This window comes from Nestor notabilis, unplaced genomic scaffold (genome assembly GCF_000696875.1).
Source record: "Nestor notabilis isolate BGI_N333 unplaced genomic scaffold, ASM69687v1 scaffold36513, whole genome shotgun sequence".
Classification (NCBI taxonomy): domain Eukaryota; kingdom Metazoa; phylum Chordata; class Aves; order Psittaciformes; family Psittacidae; genus Nestor; species Nestor notabilis.
The window spans coordinates 5,191-16,317 of record NW_009923965.1 but is presented as its reverse complement, the minus strand read 5'-3'; the positions used below and the strand labels follow the sequence as shown (position 1 = coordinate 16,317).

Sequence of the window (11,127 nt, the reverse complement as noted above, 5' to 3'; positions counted from 1 at the left end):
CCATTTGCTTATTGAGAGGAGACATTGTCACCTGCAGGTAGGGACTTAAAAGAGGTCCCTGTTAGAAAGGAGTGAGCACATTCTGTCCCATGGGGCTGCCCACAAGAGGGGTCCCATGGGACTGTGTGTGGAGTTCTCCCTGCTCAGCCCTCAGCTCCCTCTCCCAACAAAATCCTGTTGCAGGGCATTGCCTCTGTATTTCACATTTGGCATCTCCCCCCTCCCTGAGTGTTTTCCCAGAAAACAGTAATCCTGGAGACTTTCAGGAGTGCAAATGGCCATCACCTGTGAGCCTGTGTTGCTATTGTAGGTGCTCTGAGCAGTGGGTTCATGATGACCTCCCAAACACCAGCATCATCATGTGCTTTGTGGATGAAGTGTGGTCCACCCTCCTCCGCTCAGTTCACAGTGTCCTTAGCAGGTCTCCTCCACACCTGATTGAAGAAGTCATTTTGGTGGACGACTTCAGCACTAAAGGTGGGTGAAGCTGCTTCTGCCCTTATGAAACTAATATAACTTGAGGCCAAAATGCAATTTGTTCTCTGTAATTCAATTCTGAATAGTAGAGAGAAATTACATTTTCTCCTTTCGATGTATTGAAGTGCATCCCCAGCCTGCACTGTTCTTTTCAGATGAGGGGTGTCAAAGGCCAGATGGGCACTGGGGGTGGCTGTGGTGGATCAAGCTGCAGCTCTTGCCCAGCACTCTGCCAGACTTCATCATTCATGTCTCTCCCATCCTAGTCCACTCACCTGAACAGCTGCTACGTTTACAGCTGTGCATCACTAGGTTTACACACATGCACTGCTTTGCACGTGTGGAGGAGACTGGTGGAAGCACTGCAGTCCAGGAGCACCATCTTCGGGGCATCCTGGGTCAAGGACTTGTGTGTTCAGAAAGATGCTGTCGACCTTCTCTGTTCACCTTCCAGATGAGTGCCCCATGTTTTCAGTGATGCACTTCCCTGGTTGCTCAGAGAATGGGATAGTTGCAATAAAAGCAGTGGTGAGACAGGCATCTGCACATGCACAGCAGCTTTGCATGCATACTCAGGCATTTCAGATTATACTGAACCTCTGCTTTGTAATGCTTTAGCTCTCTGCTGACTTAAGCCCTTGAAAATGTAGGAATAATGTAATTTTCCAGCTGCTGGTTCTTCTGTGCTTGGCATTGCTGTAATCCGCGTAGTAGCAGCAATAACCTACAGCAAACGTGTCCACAGATGTTTCACCTTTGAAGCCTCTCAAAGCTTTTAACTGGTTTTTGAAATGCAAACAGTTATATTCTCCTGGAAAAAAAACAACAGAGAGCATTTATAAAGCCCATCTATGATGGAGATAGGGGGTCCTCCCTACAGACCAAACTCTGTAAGTGGGTGGTGGCTGGCTCCAAACAAAGCGCTTTTCTCACCAACTTCCTCACACCCTCTTATTCCTGAGAGTTCACCACCAGCTGCCTCCACAGCCACAGGAAACCATGACTAAAGCTGCCTGAGAAGTAGAGATGTGTCACAGCAAATCCTTGTGCAGTTTAAACCCAGAGAAAATCTTTAAATATTGTGCTTGCTATCAAGAAATATGTAGACCATAAAAAAAAAAATAGGCAAAGGAAAAATATTTAGAACCAGATTTTAATTGCAATTATAGTGCAATGAATTAAAAAAAGAAATAATTTTTGAGTCTTTGGACAACAGCTCAATACCTGGTTTGGATCATGAACTACCCAAGTGATGCCACTGAGGTTTTCCTCATGGCCTGTCACCAAAACCCTTTGCTGCTCTCCACTGCTGCACTTGCTGCTCTCCACTGTCCTTGTCTTCCGTGTGCAGTGAGTCACTACACTTGCCCAGCACTGGGTATGGCTCTGCCTTTTCTGAATCCACTGGGTTTGTGCTGAAGCCAAGCGGGTGCCTGCCATGCAGGAAGCGGGAGATGATACCAGCACCTGCAGCCCATCCTTTGGAAGGGCAGATCCAAAGCAAGTGACAGCCCATGGTGAGCCCCCAGGACCAAGCAGCATGCCCATCACAGAGTACCGGGGACACACGTCTCCAGAAGAGATTTTTAAACTCCATCTGAAACCTGCTGGCACTGATGTGGCTGGGAGTTTCACTGGAGAGCAGGCTAAGTCTGTGACACCAGAAGCCCTGCAGCTCTGCCCAGATGTTCACACCCCAGACCAGAGGACACTGGTATGTCTGGAGATGCTTCCAGGGACATTCTGCCCACTGCTTTTCACCTTGGAAGTGGGCGCGGAGTTGGTAAGTCAACCTTACCCTCTCCTCCTTCCCTGCAGAGTACCTCAAGGAGAAGCTGGACAAATACATGTCACGGTTCCCAAAAGTGAAGATTCTCCATCTCAGGGAGAGGCATGGTCTAATACGGGCCAGACTGGCAGGAGCGGAGATCGCCAAAGGTAGGATGAAAGCCATTTTACAGTCATGGCTGGAACCCCCACAGGTGCCAATAAGCCATCTCCAGCACCAAGTTTTAGTCGTCTCCCAGTGAGCTAGTGGCATCTCTTTGGCTTGTAAAGTACAAGGGTCTGACAAGTGGTCTTGTCCAGCACCTCAGCACAGCCCTAGGAAGCCACAGTTGGGATCTCCAGCCCTGCCTCCACTGCCTTCCGAGGCCAGGCTGTGTTGGCACTGTAACAGTCATTTCTGCTGGGAGCCATCCCACTTCACTCTGCTGACCATGCTGAGCAGCAGAAATGTGCTCTGGGCTATGGCTGGGAGGGTTTCTGGGAGCCATGGCTCCATCATGACACCATCGTCACTACCGTGAGCCTGCAGGATGTGCAGCTGTCATGGGATGGGAACAGGGAAGGGGCATCCGGGGCCTGATCCTACCCTGGCCTCTGCCACAGGTGCCATCCTGACATTCCTGGACTCACATGTGGAGTGCAATGTAGGGTGGCTAGAACCACTGCTGGAGAGGGTCCGTCTGAGCCGGACCAAGGTTGCCTGCCCTGTCATTGAGGTCATCAGCGACAAGGACATGAGGTAAGGTGGCTTGTGGCCTTGGGATACCTAAAATCCATGCTAGTGGTTTGAATGAAACCTCTTACTGGGACCACCAACATACTAATTACAGGAAGATGCATGTCCAGACCTCCTAACTGGCCTTCAGTAGCATCTCACAAGGGATATGTCATGTTGCTGTATACCAGAATTTATGAACAGTGGACTTGGCCCCTTCATTTATCCCACACACCTTTTCCCTTTTTCATGACTTCTAGTACATGAAGAGGATTACTGATGAAATTTGTTAAAATCCTCTTTTAAATTATGTACAGATACTCATCTTCACTCATTAAGGGTGACATTTCAATCAGGAATGTGACTCAGAATTAGTCATCCCAATCTTTTCTCTGTTTAGTTACATGACCGTGGACAACTTTCAGCGTGGGGTTTTTACTTGGCCAATGAATTTTGGATGGAGGCAGATTCCACAAGAGGTCATCGAGAAAAATAAAATCAAGGAAACCGATATAATAAGGTAAAAAAAAAAGCAAATGTAAGAGCTTTGTGGTCCAACCTGTTCCTTTGTTAATAACGATAAAGGCTCCTTCAATGCCAAATGTTCTTCCTCTGCCTGCAAGGACAGCAGAGGCAATGGTTCACTGTGGGCAGTCACATCAGCAGACATGGGCAAAGCCCACCAAGCCTTTCTCATCTCATGTGGCACTGCTGGCATTTTGCCAGTGCCGCTGGGTGTGGGGGAATGCACCATTGCATTTTTCCCTTCCATGTCCCATTATGTTTTATAGGCTGGGTAAAGCCACCCAGATATCATAGAATCAGCAAAGTGACTGATTGGGTGGTCCTTGCTGTCTCTGTAAGTGTAGGCTCAGGTACTGTCCCCCAGCATTTAGTAGCCCACATCTCGATGGTTCCCTCATCAAGGCAAGGGGAAGGGGACAGGCACTCCTGACCAGCTGACACGCCGTGTGGCCTCTCTGTTCCCAGGTGCCCGGTCATGGCAGGTGGCCTGTTTTCCATCAATAGGAAGTACTTTTTTGAGCTAGGAATGTACGACCCAGGGCTGGATGTTTGGGGAGGTGAAAATATGGAGATTTCATTCAAGGTACGTCACTGTCAGATGCCTGCATCACTGCCAGCCTGGCTGGGGTGATGGGGCTCAGCCAGGGTCTCCCTGCGGACAGCCCATGCTGGAGACCCTGTCTCTCCTGGCAGTTTGCTTAGTTTTCTGCTTCTCTTCTGGCTTGCACAAAGCCAGCACACATATTTGCAAATGTTTCTATCAAAGCAACCTCTGTTTCTCAGGTTTGGATGTGCGGAGGAGAGATTGAGATTGTTCCATGCTCCAGAGTTGGGCACATTTTCAGGAACGACAATCCTTATTCCTTCCCAAAAGATCGGGTGAGAACAGTGGAGAGGAACTTGGCCCGCGTTGCAGAGGTCTGGCTGGACGAGTACAAAGAGTTATTCTATGGCCATGCTTACCATTTAGTCCTAAAAAACGTGGATGTTGGTGACCTGACTCAACAAATCCAACTGCGAAAGAAGCTTCACTGCAAAAGTTTCCGGTGGTACCTGGAGAACGTCTACCCAGACCTGGAAGCTCCCTTGGTTAAAGCCAGTGGTCTGGTATGTAGCCAGATGACTTGCTGCCCTTCCTTTAAACATGTTTTTGGTGGCTGGCTAGACACTCCTGGTACACCAAGTTGTTTCCCTGGCATTTGGTAACATTACTGAATATTTACTATGTCACGGTGGTCTAGATTCCCTAGTGTTTTTATAAAGAAATAGGTCACAATTCTAGGCAACAGTTTCCCTTTAAAGAGCCATTTGAGTGCTTCAAACCCCCAAATGAGCTGCCCGCGTGGCAGACACGGTCAGGGATGTGCTCCAGGGCGGGGCGCCAGCATCGTCCCTACCTACACAGCGTTTTAGCCACGCAGGAGAGGGAAGTGGCTTGTCCGGCAGCCCCGGGGCACCTGGGCAGTGTAGGCAGGGCCGGGTGCAGGCAGGGTTTGTACCGGTGCTCTGCTGCCAGCAGAGCGCAGCAGAAATCCACTTTTCCCCTGCGCTGCCTGCAGCTTGGGAGAGCCCGGCATCTCTGCAGCGCAGGACAAGCCTGTGCTTCGAGGGGGGGCTCAGTGGGCAGAAAACACCTGAAAGTCCATTTAGGATGAAGTCCTGCTTCCACAAGCCCCTTGCTGGCTGATAAATGTAAGTGAGTCAGGCTCCATTTCTCTGTCATCCCTCCATCTGTGCTTTGGGAGACTCCTGGTGCTCTCTGGCACTAAGTCCGTGTGCAGCTATTTATTTCTCAGGTGTTCAGTGTCATTTTACCAACATTAAAAAGTGAGTTAACCAAGAATAAAACGTGGCTTCTGAATTTGGCCCAGGCTTGAGCCTAAGCAGAATATTAACTGCTGCTTTGGACATTCAGAAACCTCAAATATTCTGCCCAGAAAAGGTACAACTTTGATTGCAAACTGCTTATAATGGCAATTACAAAAGTAAGATGCTTGGTTTGTCAGAAGAATTTCAGTGATTCCAGAAATGAAAGCTAAAGGGTTTTCTGCCTGTCCCAGCCATTGCTGTCTGCCAGTGCCATGGCAGGAGCAACACTTGCTGAGAGGAGGTGGCCATGAGCTGGTGACCACAAGTCTGGCACGGCTGGGACAGTGAGAACAAGAACGGCCTGTCCCCTCCGTCCCTGCCAAGCCGCACAGTTACTACACCAGCCCTTCTGGGAGCCAGGAAACAGCAAATCAACCATTCAGCTGTGTTTCAGGCTTGTTTGTGGGCCAAGGGCTTAATGTGAAGGTTCACAGTCACTGGGATCCCTAGGGATCAGGTCAGGCTCTCTGCCGGCTGCAGTCAGTGTGCTGCTTTAATGATCAAGCCATGAAGGCGTGAGAGAGTAGCTTTGCAGAGAGCATGAGGGGAGATACTGTGCTTCCTCTGGTGACCTCTCAGCTCTCACAGAAAAGCTGTAGGAAACTGCTGGTTTGGGGCACTTCAGCAGATTATGACCAGTGCATCCATTCGGACGCTTCCATCCATCTCGGTGTGACAGCAGCTGCAAGCGCAGGACCCGAGGGCTGTCTGCCTGGCTCCAAAACTTGTATGTCCAAAAGTCCGTGTCCTTGCATTTTTCAGAAAGCACTGTTTGCATTAGACTGAAGGATTCAGTGTAACATTGGCTTAAGTGACTTTTTTTAAGAAGAATTAGCAGTAATAGTCTGAGAACATCAACACCTCCCAAAACGTATTGAGAAATAGTCACTTTTTCAGCTCTTTTGTTTCAATCAGAGCAGTAAAACTTAATGTCAAATTCAGTGCAAAGCAGTTAGACCATGGATCACCTGAGCCAAAACCTCACTTTGTCAGATGTGTTTGTGAAAATTTTCAAGATGTTGCCTTGCTTTGTCCTGATTCAGGGCACCTGAATTGCTCTTTTATCTTCATTCTCAAAATTTAATAGGGCAGAAAATCCGTTTTTCAGCTAGCTCTGCAAATTCCAGCTGTGCTGAATACTGTCCAAAGTTACTTGAGAACTGTTTTCCAAATAGCCTATTTATTTATGGGGATTAATTCATAAGTTCTTCAGAAATTCTGAAAGTGAAGGAATGATGTTTGCAAGGACTTGGAGATGTGAGCAGCCCCGTCGGGTTATTTGAGGAGCTGGTGCTGGTGCCTGCAGACTGTAGCTGACCAAGTCTTCCACGGCCATGAGTCTCATGGTAGGCTTCAGCCCAGGAACTGGAGTGGGCTGGTAGAGCTCATTCCAGTGTTTTCAGCTTTCCCATATAACCTCCCGTACTCCTGAGCGACCTCGGAACAGGCCATATGAACAGCATGAGGAAAGTGCCCCTTTGCAGAGCTCTGTGCGGATGCTGGCACTAGGCAGGCAACGAGGTGCTGGCTCACCATGAGGGATGGCTGCAGGGAGAAAGAGCAAAGAGAAGCCAGGCAAGGGAGCAGAGCCTGATACTCCCTGGCAGCAAGCTGGGGGCTGAACACACACTCAGGGAAGCATCTGCTCTGCACTACCCAGCGTGCAGTGCTCACTCATCCTCTTTTACACCAGTGCAAGGTAACAGCAGTTCAGTTACAAACAGCTTAATGATGATGTTCCTGCCAGGGTTCCTGTTTTGAGGCACCACGTCTGCATTTCTCCATTGATGGTGGGTACCAAGGCAACCAACCTGGATGGAAAACAGGAAGACTTACCTTGGGGTGAGGCATCAAGCACATCACATACAGTGACGGAGTTGTTCCCTGGGGCCAGCTGTGGGGTCTGTGCCCCAGCTGGGAGGAGACCAGCTGGAGCAGGGATGGGACCACCAGGCACTTATGTCAGCTGTGGTACCAATGCAGGCACTTGTGTCACCCTGCTTCACAGGGTAGCAGTGGGAAGGGATTCTGCAGTTTTTACTGTTGGGAGCTGTTGTTTGGTGATTTGCATGACAGGAACATGAGGTATGTCCAGAAAAAACCCAGAAAAGAACATGTTTCATCCAGCCTTGAATGTTTCTGGTAAGGGCTAGTTTCAAGTTCTTCTTAGTAGAAAACATGTAATAGGCCAGATATGCATTTACACACCTCTCCAAGAACTATGACACATCATCTCTGCTTTGCTTAGTTAAGTGGACAGTATTAATCAGTGTCTCCAAATCCAGCAGGTTAACTGCAGTACAGCAGCCTCTCCTCTTTCTTGGGAATTCATGTCTGAATTCGCATTTTGTTCTACTTTCCAGCTTGTTAACAAAGCCATGGCAAGATGCATCACTGTGGAAAACATGACTTTAGCTTTTGAGGCATGTGATGTTAACAACAAGGTAAGGATACCCTGCATACTGAGTACGTAATACTATTTTTTGTGCATGGTGTAGAGATCCTGTACCTTTCTGTGGTGACCTGCCCCCCCCTGGGAGCTAAAGCACCATAGGGGACATGATCAGGTGATGCCTGCAGACAGCGAGGGGCAGGAATTCTCTGCAAAGCCTGTAGCCAGCCCACAACCCCAGAACCAGCAAACTCAATTGGAATAGGAAAGTTTGATAAAGCCATGAAGCTGCACATGAAAATAGGGAGAAACATTTAAATAAAAGCCTTTGCTTTCCGTGCTGCTGCAAAACATCCAGCTGTACTCTGTTGCTAGATGGGAAGCAGCTGCTGTGGGCAATCTTTCCCTTCCTCTATAGGTAGTGTTTCTTAAACAGGTCCCTGCTAATTGCTCTCTGCTCTGACACATGCTGGCATGAGGGTTGGGCCTGTCAGGTACAGGGGTTTATCTGTTTGCATTCCAGTGCTGGGGTGCAGCCAGGGCAGGTGGCAGGGCAGAGGAGCACACAACAGTCATCTTTGGGGTCAAGGCTGTTGTGCCAGGAGTCACTCCCAGAGCCTGCACCAGGGCTGTTCTGAGCTTTCTTGCTCTGCAGATCCATAGGAAAGGTCTCATCTCCTGGTCCTGGGTGAGGACAGGAGGAAGGCGAGGAGAGCATCTGCTGGGGAGCCTCTGCTGGTTGCCATCCCCAAGCAGCCAGCCCTGCTGATGGAAGGTGGGTGGACTCACAGCTCTCCCTGGTCTCTCCCCCCAGAACCAGAAGTTCAACTACACCTGGCTGAGGCTGATCCAGCATGGAGACCTCTGCATCACCCCGACTGGCACTGCGGGAGCACTGGGACTGCATCACTGTGAGGGCAGAAGCCGCAGCCTGGCGTGGCTGCACGGGTCACTGGCCACCTTCCAGCCAGAGCTGGTAAGTGCTGTGCTGGCGAGGGCAGCCCACACCATGGCCTGTGGCTCCTGGTTTGGGTTAGTGTGCTGGTGTGCAAACTGATGGACAGCTGCAGCACAGTGCAAGGTGCAGAGTAAGCCCTGGCTCTCTAGTCCTGGCTTTGCCAAAGTCTTCTCTTTTCACCTGGAGTTAGGTGTTGGTCCCCCAGCATCAGAGCCTTTCCTCGAGGGGATAGAGATGCACACCCTGCTGTTGGGTTGCATATCCAAGTGATTTGTGCTCTGACACTGGGTGCCTGGGGGCTGGGGAGACACTGGCCATGCAAGGAAGAAATGCTTTACTGTGAGAGTGGTGAGACATTGGAACAGGCTGCTCAATGAAGGTGTGAATGCTCCATCCCTGGAAGTGTTCAAGGCCAGGTCGGATGGGACCTTGAGCAACCTGGTCTAGTGGGAGGTGTCCTTGCCCATGGCTGAGGGTACTGGAAGTAGATGATCTTAAGGTAGTTTCCAACCCAAACCATTCTGCGATTTTATGATTCTGTGATTCACTCTGGCATGGCAATAACAAAACATCCCTCTTTTACATAGAAATCATTGATAGCACTTTCTTTGATATTACTTGATATTGATTGGTGTTCAGGTTACAGTGTCTTTTTAAAAGAAAGCATTTATGAAAAGGAAAAGAATGGATACTTACATTCATTGCCTGCACTTGCAAAAAAGCAAGTGAGTCAGGACTGAATCTCAGTCAGCCCGGTGTAAGCAGTTGTCAAAAATGCTATGAAATGGCATACTTTAGGAAAGAAATACTTTTAATTTAAAAAAGAAAAAAATGAAGCTAAATTATACACTCATCATATATTGCAAAGTTCCATTCCTTTTTAGTCTGAAAAACTAAAACTTTAAAAGCCAGAATGCTGCAGTGCCGAGGCTCACCTTGGGTGTTCTGTGAAAAATACGTGAAAATTGACACCTGCTTAGGAGTCCAGCCAGCAGTACCAGTGCCCAGGCACGTTTTGTCTTCTGTTTCAGCCCAAGCTCACCTTGAGCTGAGAGTTGGGTGTATTTGGTGGTCCTGGCCAGAGCAGGGGGCTGGGCATGGGCAGATGCTCCCAGCTGTGGCAGGCGATGGGTCTGGCCACTCAGTGGCACAGGCACCACCATGCTCCCCAGGACAGGCAGCCTCGGTCAGTGTGATTTCATCAGCCTTTACTGGTGCCAGCAGTAGGAAGTCTGAGGAGCAGCTCAGTGCCTGGTGATGCTGACTGAAGGAATTAGCATGATTTACCTTCTGATGTCACAGTCATTGTGTCTTATTAAAGATGTAAAGTGCATTTTCTATATGCACAAAGATCCAATTTTTTCCCAGACAACACTCTTATGTGTCATTTCAAGAGTATTTCATCTAGGTGTTAACCACTGATCGTAACACTGCAGTGCTAGGCAGTGACGTGGAAATGTCCTCAGCTTTGGCAGCACGCAAGTGCAAAGCATCGTCTTCCTGGCCATGTGGGTTAAGTAGATAAAGCCAAGCAGATGTGAAAAGCAAGAGGATGGAGATCACTCAGACTCTTCATTCTTTCATAGTCCAATTTACTGCTCCAGCATTTGAACTTAGCACTGAATTATCTGAATTATTGAAAAGCATCTTTTTCAATTCAGCAAATGTGCTTGGAGTTCACCAGCCAAGAAACTCCAAAATATGAAAATTAGTCTCCTACTGTATGTTCCCCTATATAGCACATACCATCTGGAGTGATTTCCTTTGCATGGTAATTACTGCTCGGACAGTGAGAGAACTAATCTTCCCCTTCCCAGTGAACGAAAATCACAGGAGGTGTGGTATGATCCTGGCTTGGCAACAGGCGCCAGCTTTGGCTCCCACACAGAAGTCCCTGTAAGTCAGCAAAGAGATCTTATGTATTAGGGAAATGTGAAAAAAGGGTACACCATCAAGAATCAAGGTTTCTCAGTGGAAAAATAGAGCTGCTGCCACATGAGTCCTAAAGCCTAAGCCTACCTAAAGCCCTCTGTCTCTCCCTTGCAGACAGACCACATCATTTCGGAACATCTCCAGCAGCCGGCTTGCTTGGAAGTGGATCCCTCTCACAAAGCCCTGAGGGTAAATGCCTGTAACTCTGCAAATCCTTATCAAAAGTGGCAGTTCGGCAATTACTATGCAGACTGAAGGGAACACAGTTGGACCAGAAACACTGTGTTTTCATCTTGCGAATTCAGCAAGGATATTTGTGTGGCTTGTGACAGCAATTACAAAACTGAAAGTTCATTTCCAAATGATAATTGAAATCTGTAATTTAAACCAGCATATTGAGAGATCAGAATACCAAGAGCAGCACATCTGGTTTAATGACGTCTGAAACAGACAGGTGGTTTTTTCCTTCAC

General features: G+C 48.5%; 1 protein-coding gene across 1 annotated transcript; it reads left to right on the top strand.

Annotated features, from left to right (window-relative positions):
* Positions 1-310: 310 nt before the first annotated feature.
* On the top strand, positions 311-10,911 carry GALNT5 (polypeptide N-acetylgalactosaminyltransferase 5; the record flags this gene model as incomplete). The annotated part of the gene is made up of 9 exons (XM_010012407.1): positions 311-477; positions 2,296-2,415; positions 2,869-3,004; positions 3,381-3,500; positions 3,971-4,088; positions 4,289-4,612; positions 7,738-7,818; positions 8,581-8,742; positions 10,771-10,911. Coding segments are annotated over 9 exons (1,369 nt in total), but the record flags the coding sequence as incomplete, so codon positions are not given.
* Positions 10,912-11,127: the final 216 nt, after the last annotated feature.